The sequence below is a fragment of the Lissotriton helveticus genome, chromosome 8 (genome assembly GCF_964261635.1).
Source record: "Lissotriton helveticus chromosome 8, aLisHel1.1, whole genome shotgun sequence".
NCBI lineage: Eukaryota > Metazoa > Chordata > Amphibia > Caudata > Salamandridae > Lissotriton > Lissotriton helveticus.
In genome coordinates, this window is record NC_136069.1 from 1,686,935,125 (window position 1) to 1,686,950,745 (window position 15,621).

Sequence of the window (15,621 nt, forward strand, 5' to 3'; positions counted from 1 at the left end):
TTTACTGAATACCGGTCGGTAACGGCCGAAAATACCGATTTTCGGCCGTTACCGACCGACCTACATCGGGCCCCTAGTGCAAAGGAAATCTTACTACCTGTCCACTCTCTGTTCACTCTACCATGCTTGCACTAGTCATCCTCTCAGTTAAGAGTTATGGCCAAGAGCAGGCATTCTATCCCGGTCCCCAATGACAAAAGGTTCCTATTCCTTGACCCGTGTGAAGATCAACCAAAATTAGGAAAACTGCTCTTATGTATGACATATGAGTTAGTTACTGATTTGTTACTGTATTGGTGACATGATTCGTGCTAAAACCATGTGCTTTAATCAGTTATATGATCTATTATCATTATAAATAATATAATTAGAATTCCAATGACTTTTTCCCATGTATCTTCTGCTTAATGTTACAGCAAAGGTAGATGGCATGGTAAAGTGAGGCTCTTCCTTGCTGTCTGTCATGGTTTTGTATAGGGTAGTTTGAAACTTTACTGCCACTTCGACTTGTTAACATAGTTGTCACACAGCAAATTACATTTTCCCTTTTCATACCCTCTTGCTGCCGCTGTAGCCTCTCACCGCCTTGATCACCACGGCCATGAGAACTGGGACTACCAACTGAAGCTCGCCGTGTCCTGGAACAGAGTGGATATCGCAAAGAGTGACATCTTCACCGATGACAAGCAGTGGAAGGTGAGCAGTGCCCGCTGGATGAGCTGGAACCCTGTAGCTTTGTAGTTTGACTAGGTACTAATACTCTGTCAGTCTTTATGTGTTTGTGATGTTCCAACAACCTCATCCTTATCCCGTACTGGATGATGCTGGCAGTTGATTCTTAATAGAGCTAAAATACAGACACAGACCTCTGCATGAATGCCCCAAAAAAGCTTCAACACCTCACACCTCAGGTTCAAGTGTTTCACGGTCACTTTTTACAAAGTCTTAGTTGGAGCCTTGGCCAATTCCAAGTTCACATACAAGTTATGTAGTTGAGTCTGTTTGCCTTCAATCTCCTCTCCCTAACATTGGCCTATTTACCTGCCAGCTCCATGGATTACAGACAATCTAGAAAAACCAATGAATATGGTGACCCGGCTCTGCGGCCACTCAGTAAGGAGCCTTACTCTTGAACTTCAGGCTTGAGAAGATATATTTGACCACCTATTACCTGGGTCTACCAGCCTTCAAGCTTCAGTATTGTCAAGGGCTCACACTGCAGCCTCGGTTGATTGCCAAACAAAATAGAAAGGATTAGGTCACTCTCTTTCTTTGGTCCAGTAAGGATTTCAGGCAGCCTTGAATGCAGTCATGTGTTCAATGTTCAGGTGGAAAAAAAAACGTTGTGCTTGCCCCCTTACTTGGGTCTGTTGGCCATCAAGCTCTAGTGATTTTCGGCAGCCCGTACGATGGCCACACATCTGGGGGCAGATTTACTAACATTTGCCACTGCATCAAATGGAGAGGGCAGGAATGCTCCATGTCTACTAAGATACAGCAAATTCCTGTTCTCTCTCTCTCTGCACTGGCACACTTGTGCCTGCCTAGCGCCAATGCAGGCAGGACCGTTAATCCTTGGAGGTTTTTTCCTTTTTCTAAGTGTGCTGTATTTTTTATAATATTCTGACTTATCGGTGCAATTGTGGCAGGTCCTTAGAAATTGACCATTGTGTAAATGATCCCTGAGGCTCGCTGTATGATAGCTCCCGCAGAGTAATACGTTGTTTCTCTCTGTGAGTTTAGTGCACAGCAAGGTTCAGAGCATGCCAACTTTGTGCTTTAAATATCAAGAAAGTACATTTTCTCCTTGTCACTGTGCTTGATGAACTTCTTATGAAGGGTGGATGGTTGATGTTTGAGGTAGAAACTCCACATTGTCTGGGTGAACCAGGTCAGCGATTAGTGGTCAAGTGTGTTGGTTAGATCTTTGGCCAGTATTTTAATATCACTGTTCAGTAATGATAAGCAGTGAAATGATGTGCGTTTGAACATGGGCTTTCCCTTTCTGTGGATCGGAACCACGTTGGTTGTTCTCGAGTCTACTGAAAGTCTCTGAGGCATTTTATTAAAAAACTCTATGGGTAGTCCTTCTGGCCCATTGGTCTTCCCAGATCATAATGAGATAATAGCCAATTTAGCCAATGCAATCTCTCCATCTATGAGCAATCTTTGTTACACTCTTGGTTGTTAGATTGAGGAATCTAATATGAATCCCCACACTTCTCTGAAAGATTTATCATTTTGGAGCTACGAAATCCACATGACTTAATCTCCCTTACCTGTATTATTCTCTCTTCTTGCTTTCTTAGCCAATCCAATCATCTTCTGGTGGTGTCTCCTATATTATATACTTTCATTTGTTTGCTCAGGTATAATATTTGTTGGTCATTTGGGAGCGTGATGTGTCTTCATTTTTTTTGTACATCTGCCTTGTTAGTTGTTTACATGGGTCATGCACACATGGCTTCCCCAGCTGTAAGATTTTTTGTTCTATGCTACATTCTCACCTTCTCTCTCATGTGTCTCCAGATTCCCCAACAACTAGGCTCCCCTTTATTAGGAACGAGTAGGGCCAAATATAGCCATACTTTCAACCATCCTCTCAATGTAAGTGAACTATTTTTCTGTCGCTTGAAACAGGTTGCCAATTACGTGTGTGTCAGGCGCTATGATGCTAGCCTCCAATCTCCAAATCTTTTCCTGGATACTAATGATAAAGTTACCATTGGGTCTGGTCGGCTACTTCCCAGGTAGTGTACCTGGTGACTGTGAATCTGTTGATGGTCGCAATGCAAAAACGTTTCTTGAGCCTCAGAGTAATAAGAGAGACACTGCTCAGTGTTGTGCAGGTCCCTCCATGTGTTAATAAATCTCATAGCTCCCAAAGGTCCATAACTAATTTAAAGTCGCTGCCCAATAATGTCAGTGCGTCCATAAGGTCTGCCACAGTGCTCTAATGCCTGTAGTGTATTGCACTGGATGTCTGGGGGTACAATCTCTAACTAGGAGCATTTGTCCCCCCTCCCCAGTCCCCACCATACCTTTGGATCATCCTGCTTGGTCGGTCAATATTTGATATGGCTGTAAAGAGGTTGCTTTTTTAAGTTACTACCTTGACTTCCTGGAGCCGGTGGTGTATCCTGAGCCTCAGGCTACCCTGTAATTCTCCTTCCCAATGAACTTCCATTCATTAGCTATCTGGAGGTACCCTAGGTCAGCTTCCTGGCTTCAGAGCACACCTTGTTTTAAAGACAAAGGATATTCCATGTCATGCATGTCAAGGACTTTGCCATTTTAGGGGCAAATAGTGTTTTTTGATGTAACCACAACTGGTGGAGTCTACCTAATAGTAGTACCCCTTTTCAACCATACTAATGTCTCTATAGTCCTCACAGATAGGCTATAACTGTAAACTATCTCAACTTTATAACACCTCACATCAAGGCGTGGGCCTCAGACTGCCCCCTCCCTCTCCACTCAACATTAACCCTGGTCGTAGTTCGCTTAGTAGTGCTACACGTAGCTACTCGAAGTGCACTTCGCACCACGCGAGCTACGCGTAGCTACGCGAACTGCGTAGTGCACTGTGCAAAATGCTGTTCGCGCTGATTGCACAGCGCCAGATGCTTGTCCGCACTGTGCAATCAGTGCAAACCGCATCTTACAGAGTGCAAGTGGTCGTTTTCTGCCGTTTGAGTAGATTTCTACTCGAGCAGCAGCTTTCTCAATGCGGACTGGTAGTTTCTCATCGCGAGCAGTCGCGAGCATACGCGACCACTCGCAATGAGAAACCTGACCTCCCCGCGTTGAAAATCTCGCCGGGAGGTTTATTTTCCACCCTTGCGATCGGCAACTTGATGTTGCGGATTGCAAACAAGGAAAAAGTCTCGCTGGGATGTCATTTTGCTCCCTTGCGGTCGCCAACTTGGCGTTGAGGACCACAAGCAAGCAAAAAATGACCGCTACGCTTGTTTGTACTGTGCTACGTGCAATTCACATAGTGCAAAGTAGCGCAAACATCGCAAACTACACGAGCGTAGCATTGTACTTCGCCCAGGGTTACTCAATATGCCCTTCCCAAAACACATGCAATGAAACTTTTTGGGAGAAGATTCCTATCCTATCATGTAATCATTGCCCTCTACTCATTCACAACTGTTGCTCTTCAATTGGAACTGATTTTACTCTGGACCATTCCCCTTGAAAGGATAAGAAGCTTTGTATATGTCTACAATTTCTTTATTTTTTTGGGAAAGATAACATACCTTTCCTCATTCTAATACATGTTTCATTCCCATGCCATAGTGTGTCAGTTAACCAGCTATGTCCCTATTCATGTTCCGTGTTTACATTCAAGATAAAGCCCCCCACTATCGATGGGTCCCCATCTGTCTCTAAAGGCGCCGCTTTAGATTTCTCTAAGTTTGGTAAGTTTCTGTGGGTGATTCTTCAGCCCCTATCTCCAGGCGCCATCCGGGGTCTTTTTGTTGTTTCAGCGAGGCATTTAGCCTTTCAGCAACTGTGTGCTATTCCCTTCCCAGGCCTCATCCATGGATGCAAATGCCAGAATGTTCCCCTGCCAGGACTTTCAGCTTAGTGGTGCACAACAGCAAGCATTTCCAGTTGCTTGTCTTGGTTCTTTTTCCAAAGCATTGGGGTTCTGCTTTGCACCTGTACTTCTCTTGTGAGCTCCAGGAATATCAGTAGATCAGTATCTGGGTGTTTTGGAACTGTAGTGGACCTGTACTCATCCCTGCTTCCAATATGGCATGTCCCTGAAATGGATAATGCTGGCTTTATTCATTTGGGTTGGCTCCTGGGCTTCAACTTGGGGCAGGGGCCATATGAACTCTTTCAGTGGAGAAAAATTTCAACAGCAGTAACACTGGATGATGGGGTGGAGGTGCAAGACTGCAGGACTCCAAGAAAAGAGGTTCCCTCTTCCCTTTCCAGGACCTCCAGCAGGCAAATATTTAATGAGAGCGGCCCTCCGAGTCTTCTGCTTTTGCTGATACCCGGTGGTTTCATTGGTCATGATCCAGCGGCCTATAGAAAATATATCATAAACAACGCTACCCAACTTCATAACCTATAAACAAAATTCTATACTAAATATGGACCCATTTATAAACCTGACATATTTTGGGCCTACTGAATCAGGTGGTCAGATTAAATCTATATACACATTATCTACAAACTATATACATTTTATACATCTGCGAAAGGAATATTGTCATTAGAATAAAACTTAACCATTTAAATGACCACCATTGGCGACGTGATCTAGCTAATAGTAACCTACACTTCTGAATAATCAAGACCAGCTTGTTTGTCAAAAGTAAGATTTTATTTACTAAATTATGGTATATAAGTTGATAGTTTTATAAATGAATTTTATTTGCAATAAAGCAAGCATGATTGTAAAGAAATATGAGAAAAATACAATTTAAGCAAGTGAATCAAAATCAAAGTGAATATTTAAAGTTTAGCATTTCTAAAACCTAATTCCTTAACTGAGCTAAATAGATAGAAATTAAAGTAAAGTTCTTTGAGGATTCTTACGTGCTCCACGCAAAGTCCGACAGCACATCACCCTCATCGGAAAGTCAAAAAGCAGCAGCCAGCCCATCCCTAGGGGCATGACTTTTTATACCTTTCTACGCTAACTAAACTACGCAAAGGAAAGTTTTCAGAAATCTTCGACGTCCCATTGGCTGAGAGTGACAAGTGACATGTCACCCACTTTTCAAAACTTCCATTAAGTCATATTTCTTAGAGACCATTGTCCCTTCCGAGTGCAACCAGGAGCTTCCTTGTATTGCAACAATTGTATAAAGTCATTCTCGCAGCGTCCATTGACTTTCAATTGACTTCCGCGGATGCCAAGTTAAGGACTGACAAAATGTTCTTTTTTGACCTTGGCCATGTCCGACAGAATGACGATAGCACGTTAGTTTTTGCTTTGTGAACGCAGCTTTTGACGAATAATTCAGAATGGGCGTCTCGTGACTTTTGCAGAATTACAAGTCAGCTCTTTTCTGCGACTCAAGTGACTAGGCCCAAAAGCAGGCAACTTATGATTTCTAATATAAAACAAACACAAGAAAAGTATTAATGTAAGAAATAATGTAGATTCTGTATCCACCCCAAGATTTACTAATTAATTAACCCACCCGATTAATCAAAATGTTACCTAGCCAAAGCAAACAAATAAAGCAGCGTTTATATCTACCAGTCTCCGTTATTCCATGAGACTCATATGCACCTAGAATAGTAGAAATGACATCACACAGACAAGGAAAAGCAAAACAAGCACATGCTTCTTTTAAGTTTGCAGCAGTTAGTAATGACAAAAACGAAAACAATAAATTATTTTATTATTTTGCACGAACAAAAAGATGCAACAATTATGCACGTTTATGAGCACACATGTTAGTCCCCCCATGTGTAAAGTTTAATCTAAGTTGTATTAGCACGACATATCACAAATCATTAATATTATTATTCATGTTATGGAAATGTGACTTCACGAGTTTAAACAAAATTTTGTTTTCTATCTCGCTCCATCAACTCCCTCATCTGGTGATTAACAAATCACCACACCAGCACTCAAAATTTTGATAATTTAAATTTTTAAGAAATCGATTCAAATTCATTTGTATCAGTAAACCTAAAAGTCTGTTTCTGCATAATCTTTGGAATTAGCATAACGCTCTCTATGTAACTCCTGTAATTCGATCTCTCTTTCTTCTTCTTTTCTGAGTTTATAGATTCTTTTCTTTTCTTTCAACTGTTTCTTTCTTTTATGTAACAAACAACCTATTTTGGTCAAAATAAAAATGAATACTATTATAATCAAAGGTGCCAGAATCTTGCCAAGAATTGAACTTCCGATATTATGAAACCAGTTTTTAATTGCTTGAAACCTTTTTGAAAGTTTCCCTGTAAAATCATCTTCTTCTAAAGGAATTATCTCTGAATGCATTTGTGTAATATTCTTAATATACATTTCAATATTCTTACTTTCATCAGGTATATATGTACAACAATGTTGTACATGTAAAATGCCACAGACTCCTCCCTCTTTTGCTAGGAGTATGTCTAAAGCAAGGCGGTCTTGAATTACCATAGATCTAATTGCAATAACTTCAACATTCACTAATTGAAACCCATCAGCTGTGTCAGTTGATAATCTATCAACTATAGTGGACAATTTTCTGATTCTCCCTGCATTTAGGGTTATACCAACAAAAGGTATTACAGCTTGAAAAATATCTCCCAGAACTTCAGTAAAAGTTTCTCTTTTAACTCTATTTACATAATTATGAATTTTAAACAATCCTTCTGAATCTCTGTCAACATGAAACACTTTAGGAAAAACAATTCCCACATAACAAGTTCCATACCAGTGGTCTGGAAGGTTGTAGTAGGCTTTGTCACCACAAACAAAATAAATCCCAGGAAAGATAGGATCTTCTCCACCTTTAAATCCCCAACCTCCCAAAATCTGATAAGTATCTTCACAGTTACTTGCACCTACAAAATAATTATCAAAGAGTGTATTATCTCTTCTAATGCAAAGTTTTCCACTAACTGGTTTGTCTATGTGAATTGCAATATTTTCAAGCATTTTGCCATTTAATTTCTCATCTTCTCTCTGCCAGAAAGCTGACTTAGTCTGCTTGACTAATTCATTCCTCTTATAAATTGCTCTTCTCTCCTCAACCATGTTCAAAAATTTCTTTCCTTCAGCACTTAATTTACATGTTAGATTATTCTTGTAAGCATACTCGTAAGTGAGTTCATTAGTAACAAGGAAAAATTCTCTCATTTGTTTTGCTTTCTTATGCTTATTTAAAGCATTATCAATCTTAATATTTGCAAAAATTTCATCATAATTTGAATAGTAATATTCTAAACGTCCAGTTTGATAAAATAAACTAGTTAATACACTACATGTTACAGCATAAGTGAGAGGAAGCATATTATATGTTACTCCCTCAGAAACAGAAGCAGGTAACTTAACGCAGACGTAGCAGTCTTTTGCATCCATTACCTTAACATATTCACTCAATAGCTTTGTGAATGTATTACTTGAAAAATCACCAATTGATTTATCTTGATGAATGTTAGGCTGATGATCAATAACTTTTGCAGACGCACTATGTTTAGTTTGGCTAACCAGAGCTTTGCTTGTTATGTTAACTTTGTGTAATTCTCTATTCATCTCCAAAGGGATAATTACAGCTAGAACCAACCAGAGCAGAATTAAAATGAGCAGACACACCAGAGTCATCTTACAGCATCTTTTAAAAACAGAACACTTTGAAGTGCTCTCCTTAACATAAGGCATTTTTGGTTAGTTTAGCCTAAAAAAATAAAAATAAATTTTAAAATTCTAAATTTATATTTACACCCCCCTTTTAAAATATTTTTTTTTTTTTTTTTTTTAAAACCCTAAACAAGATTTCTTCGACCTTATGTCATACATAAGTTTTCTTCAACTAAACAGTTTTTCTTCGACCTTGTGTCAACTAACAAATTTTCTTCAGCCTTTTGCCAATTTAATATTTCTGTACTTCAATCATTGTCACTAATTTCTTGGATTTCGTTTTCTTCTTCACTACTATCATATATGTCAATAACAGGTGGAATTACTAAGTAAGTCCACTCAGGAGATTTGTATTTTTGGTTTGGTCTTATTATTCTCTTCCCTTTTCTCGATATCACTTCAATTTTTCTTCCAACTCCAACTTCTTTTCCAGGACTCTTTTGACTACTGATTTCTTCAACTTGTTCTTTTGGCTTTTTGATCAATCTAACTCTCAATCTTCCACCTGGCCAGTAGTCTGCTTTTCTCACGTACTTCTTCCTTGGTTCAGAATTATTTGATTCTGACTTCCAAGTCCTTTTCTTTCTGTTTTCACTTTCACCTTCCACGTCACTTTCTTCAGTTTCGTAGTCTGAAATTTCAATTGACTCAGGAACTTCTCTATTCGGCAATTTCACTCCTTCAGGAACTTCACTTTGTCTTCCATCACTGGTACTCGGTAATTCGTCTTCCTCCTCTTCCTCAATTACCCCCAACTTCCCAGATTTCGGATTTTTGTTCCTTACTTCAGAGTTTGTTCTCTGCCTTTCGATACTCTCCTGGTCTGAAACTTCTTTTTGTTTTGCTTCTTTGTCTTCAATGGAGACAACCGAATCCTCAGTTATCTTTCCTTTTAACAGATTCTCTTCACCTTCAGAATCTATTTCAATTATTTCCAAGTCTTTTCTTGTCAAATTTCCATTCACTGGCACAGTCTCCAGATGTCGACTTTCTTGTCGATCTTCAGAATCTGGAATTATTTCACCTTCTGTTTCGCCTTCTGCTTCAGAATCAGAATCGTCTGTGGTATCACTTTCAACATCAGAACTCTCAGGAGTTGGTACTGGAATAGTATGACTAGGATGAATCCAACGTTTCAATCCTCTGCACTTTACAGCATTAGTAGTGATCAAAATTATCTGCCTAGGTTTCTGCCATCTAGGAGCTAGACAATTCCTTCTCCGATGTACTTTCGTTCTGACCCAATCGCCAGGTCTCAGATCATGTGTCAAAACCTTTTCATCTGATTGAGCTTCAGTTCCCACCTGATTAGACACAGAAGTTACCATATCAGATAACCTTTTACAGTAATCCAAAATTGCACTGTCATTTATGCTCAACAGTTTACCTACAGGTACAAAAGCTTGCCTCATAACTCTTCCCATTAAAATTTCATGAGGACTCAAACCTGTCTTTTTATCTGGTGTACTTCTTAATGACATCAAAACAAGTGGAAGAGCATCAGTCCACTTTATACCTGTTTCAAGACACATTTTTCCAATTCTGTTTTTAATTGTTCCATTTATTTGTTCAACTACTCCTGATGCCTCTGGTCTGTATGCACAGTGTATTTTCTGCTCAATACTCAAAGCTTCGCAAATTAACTTCATCAGTTTGTTATCAAAATGGCTTCCTCCATCACTCTCAATAGTGACTGGAAAACCGTACCTTGGGATGATTTCTCTGAGCATTAGTTTTGCCACTGTAATTGAATCACAATGTCGTGTAGGGAAAGCCTCTACCCATCTTGAAAATAAGCATACAATTACAAGCACATATTTCAAACAATTGTGTAATGGCATTTCGATGAAATCCATTTGTAACCTGGTAAAGGGACCACCCTCTCGACCAATTATTCCTGTCCCCACCACTGATTTTCTGTTTGGATTCATTTGTTGGCATGACAAACACCTTTGACAAAAAGATTCAGCGATAGTTCTAAACTTGGTATTGAACCATGTTTCTCTGAAAAGTCTAACCATAGAATCTCTTCCTAGATGTGCTGGACCATGATATAATCTGGCCATGTCAGCAATCAAAAATTTGGTAAGACTACTCTGCCATCTTTGTAAACCCACACTCCATCTTCTTCACGTGGTCTACAATCTGATCTTAACCATAAGTCTTTTTCTTCATCTTCTGCTTCATTTTGTAAATCTCTAATTTCATGCCATGTTTCTACAACAGTTGTTAGCATTAATGAATTTGAATCAGTTTCTTTACTCCTCTCCCGATTGTATGAATAATTTTTCCTTGCGCAGTATTTAGCTGTTTCATCTGCGAAGGCATTTCCCTTTGAAATATAATCAGTTCCTCTAGTGTGCGCTGCACACTTAACAATGGCTATTTCTTTTGGCAATTGTATTGTTTCAATTAATCTCCTAATGAAAACTGCATTTTTAATTGGTGATCCTGCTGATGTCATGTATCCTCTCTGTGACCAGAGTTGTCCATAATCATGCACAACTCCGTACCCATACTGACTATCAGTAATGATGGTAACTCTTATATCCTTTGATATTTCACATGCACGAATTAAAGCAATCAATTCAGCCACTTGTGCTGAACGAACTCCTTCAAGACATGATGCTTCTTCAACATCTACGACTGTACAAACTGAATATGAAGCTTTTAAGACACCCCCTTCGGATCTTAAGCATGACCCATCTACAAAGTAGACAAAATCCGATTCAGACAAAGGTCTGTCTTTGATGTCTTTTCTTGGTTTAGTGCAGAATTCCATGACATCTAAACATTCATGTTCTGTTTCAATGTCATCAACAATTTCAGAATCAGGCAGTAATGTAGAAGGATTCAGATTTAAACATCTTGAAATCGAAACATTATCTGCTCCCAGTATGATTTTCTCATACTTTGTCAATCTACTACTTGTTAGATGTTGAGTCTTACCTCTTGTCAGTAATATTTCAACTGAATGAGGCACAAAAACTTTCACAGGAAATCCCATAATGATCCCCTCACTTTGTTCGAGGCTGATACTTGTAGCTGCAACTGCTTTCAAACAACCTGGTAATGCTTTAGCAATTGGATCAAGAACTGCAGAAAAGTATGCAATAGGTTTCTTTAAATTTCCGTGTCTCTGAATTAACACAGATAATGCACATCCTTCTCTCTCACTGCAATACAGTTCAAAATCTTTCTCATAATTTGGCATACCTAAAGCAGGAGCTTGGCATAAGCTCTTTTTCAGGTTCTCAAAAGAGTCCATCTCAGCATCATTGAGAATAATTGGATCTTTTACATCTGACTTTGTCAGTCTTTGTAGTGGTTTTGCAATTACTGAAAATCCACTTATCCATTGTCGACAGTAACCAACCATTCCCAAGAACATTCTGACCTGTCTTTGTGTTCTTGGTGGTAACATTGCTTGAATCATTTTTATTCTTTCTATTGTTACTTGTCTTTTTCCCTTTGCAATTCTGTGACCAAGATATTTTACTTCTTGTTTGCAAAACTGTAGTTTTGCTGGGGACACTTTATGTCCTTCTTCTGCAAGGCGATTTAACAGAATTATTGTGTCTGTTACACAATTTTCTCTTGTCTTTGCAGCTATTAACAAATCATCAATATACTGCACTAGCGTAGACCTACCAGGTAAGTCTAGGTCTTCTAATGATCTTTTTAACAATTCGTTAAAAATTGAAGGACTTTCTGTATAGCCCTGAGGGATTCTTGACCATCCGAGGGTCTTACCTTGGAATCTGAAAGCAAAGATTTCATAACTGTCTGGATGTAAGGGAACAGTAAAGAATGCATTGCAAAGGTCAATGACTGTATACCATTCAGCATCATGTGGAATCTGAAATAGAATTACTGCTGGATTTGGAACCACAGGACAACATGGAACGACAATTTGATTAACTTTTCTCAAATCTTGTACGATTCTAAATGTTCCGTTAGACTTTTTAACTCCCATAATTGGTGAATTACAAGAGCTACTCTCCATTTCTTTTAATACACCTTGCTTGATTAATTTTTCAATTATAGGTGTAATACCTTCAATTGTTTCTGTTTTCATTTTATATTGTGGAGTGTTTGGAAATTCTATTCCCTGTTTCAATGTAATTTTTACTGGATCTACGTTTTTCATCAGACCCATCTCATTTCCAGTAAAATCCCATATTTCAGATTTCACTGTTTCTTTGAGTTCTTCAGGTAAATCTTTTTCTTCAAATGCAGGAAACAATTTTGTTTCTTCTGCTTCCATCATCATCATTGTCATTCTGTATAAACCATCTTCCTCCATTGTTTGTAACTCAACTCCATCAGGAGAACAATATATTCTACAATTCATTTTACATAGGATGTCTCTGCCCAATAGATTTACTGGACTACTATTACAAACCACAAATCTGTGTTTATCTCTGTAGTTTCCAATTTCAACTGGTACTGGATCAGTTAAGTCAGTTTTAATTTGCTGATTACTTACTCCGACAACTTGGATGGTATCCCCAGAGAGAGGTAGGTTTTCAATTTCCACTGATCTAACAGTAGAACGGGTAGCACCAGTGTCCACTAGAAAAGTGATGTCTACATCATTAACTTTCCCGTTTACAAAAGGACCAGACTGGTCAACCTCAAGAGTGGCTCCAACAACACACTCTTCCTCCTCTCTCGGGCACCGTCAACAATAATCATCAGAATCGCTGTCTTGACTTTCTGCTAATAAAAATTGTTGTGAAGCATTTTGCATTTGAACCCTTTGCTGCTTTTGCTGTTTTTGTGGTTTTATTACCTGTTCACTTCCCTGAAATCCCACGTTTGGATTATATTTTTGAACTCCCCCACAATTCGGAAAAGGTGGTTGTGGCAATTGGTCTTGACGATTATTCACCTGTTGTTGTTGCTGTTGCTGTAACTGTCGTTGAATATTAAATTCGTTTAACCCCTGTTGCATCTGTAGCTGTCGCTGCAGGTCAACACCATTCTGCATCTGTGGATTCAATAAGGGATTCTTTAAGTTTTTAGGAGGATGAGGACACTCGTCTCTCCAATGTCCAATTTCGCCACAATTAAAACAAGGTAATCTTTGTTTCAACTCCTCAATCTTTGGGCTAAATTTCTTTGGGAAATTATTACTTTTAAACTTTCCTTGTATCTGGTTTGTATTTCCAGTTTGAACAAAATTAGTGTTCTTATTTCCCATGCTGGCAATCTGTTGCTCAGCCACCTTTACCTGAGCCCACATGGCTTTCTCCTTCAGCTTCTTCTGTTTTACTTCTATTTCATCACTGCAATACTTTGCTTTTCTTAGAATATCATCTACAGATAGTGATTGCCATCCGACAATACTATTTCTGATCATTTCTCCAATTTCAGGTTTTAGTCCATAAACAAATCTATAGACAAAATGACTCATGTCTTTTTCATCTAATTTTTCATAACCACTGTATTGTTTAAAAATTAACAGTAGTCTTTCATAAAAAGAATGAACTGATTCTTTTGTTTCCTGTTCTGTTCTTTCTATTTTAACCCAATCGACTTCTTTGGGTGGAATTTTGTTTTTCATCCAAACAATTACTTTTTCATAAAAATCCATTACAAGTGGATTTGGAGCACCTGTTTCTTTTATTCGCTCAGGTTCTGTTTTTGGCCAACTAATCGATATCTTGCATTCTGTCCAAAGATCAGATGGAACGACAATGTCAAAAAATCCATCTAAATCAATCCACAGAACTTTTGACACTTTGATAAATCTATCGACTTGCCTGTACCACTCAACTGGTTTCTCCCTCAATTTCGGAAAGTCATTTGTAAATAACAGAATGTCCTGTCTCGACCAAGGGACATGAACATATCCTCCACCTGCAATTTCTCTCATTGGAAATTGTTTTGACAATTTTTCCAATCTTTCATCTTCCTTCTTTTTCGTCCATTTTACTCTCCATTTGTTCAGTTCTCCTAGCTTTTTGATATAGACAATCAAATCTTTAATATGAACTATTCTTCCCATTGAGTTTAAACTCTCAATGTCACTTTCTGAAAAGTCTAATCTGTAATGTTTCGCAAAATTCTTTTGTTTACTCACATCAATTTCAAGTTCTGCTGCTAGATCCTCTAGTTGATCATATTTGTTTTTCGTTTTCCACTGAATGCTTTTGCAAATGAACAGTAGTTCATCATCTCGATAGTAATTTAAACTATCAGGACCGATTGTTCCAATTATTAATTCTTCGATATTCGCTTTTAATTTGGCCACATCAAGTTTTGGTGTGGTTACCCTGACTTCAGGACTCCCTATATCTGATATAGCACCCATTGGTGTTTTTGGAGATAAATCTTCATTAAAGGTTAAATCAGGCATTCTCGATTTAGAAGAGTTTATTTCAGATAAGTCTGAATAAAATTTTTCAGCAGCCTTTTGAATTTCTGTATTTAAAGGAATAGTTAATCCAGTTTTGTTTGTTTCCTTTTGATCAAATACGGGTTGAACAGGACCAATTGTTACTGGAACTGTCACAGCTTCCATGCCTTTTGTCATTCTTTTTATTAATTCTTCTTTAGATCTTAAATATTCATTATAATCAACATCTTCAACATTTCTTGCCTCTCTTGTATAATCTTTTGGAGGTTCTCTTGCTCTTGGAGCCATTGTAAAATGTCTACCTTCATTTCGAGCATTCTCGAATTCTGGTCTTCTAGGAGTTTCAATGATTTCACAATTATTTGGATAAAGTTTAGGAGCTTCATTAATTGGAGGTGCACTCGGTGAAGTTTCAGTAGAAACCACCGGAGTAGACCATGATCTAGGAGGTCTCAAAGGCTGATTCTTTCTAGCAGTTGTATATATTTCTTCCATAACTGCATCCTCAGATTCACTTTCCATAGATTTCCCTGTAGGAGTACCCATTACCATTTCATGAATTAAGTACAATCCTTCACTCATGTTTCACTGTCTCCACATTCGCAATCTATCTTCATGAGTTTCTCTTCTCCAAGGTGGATTTTTAGAAGGTCTTTTAATTCCACTAGCTTCTCTTTGTAACTGATACATCTCGTCTTCCCACTCAACTAAAGCTTCAAATTGAGTTGGTCTCGGTTTCGGAACAAGAGCATTCATTTTCTCTCGTAAATTTCTTAAAACTTTTACATTAAATGAACCATCATCAGGCCAAGTTAAAACACCGTCGTTCTTAGTATATCGTTTCCAACTATCGAACCATAAGACAGTATGATATCCATATTCACCTTCCATATACGCTGCAGGTGTTTTATACTTATGAAGTAGT

The 15,621-nt window shown here is 38.4% G+C and overlaps 1 protein-coding gene across 1 annotated transcript in view; it reads left to right on the forward strand.

The window, feature by feature from the left end:
* TRPM2 (transient receptor potential cation channel subfamily M member 2) overlaps positions 1–15,621 on the forward strand; it is a 276,857-nt gene that overhangs the window by 77,322 nt on the left and 183,914 nt on the right. Inside the window, exon 11 of the mRNA XM_078656292.1 lies at positions 575–696. Within this exon, the coding sequence (XP_078512418.1) occupies positions 575–696 (122 nt within the window). The remainder of the gene's footprint in view (positions 1–574; positions 697–15,621) is intronic.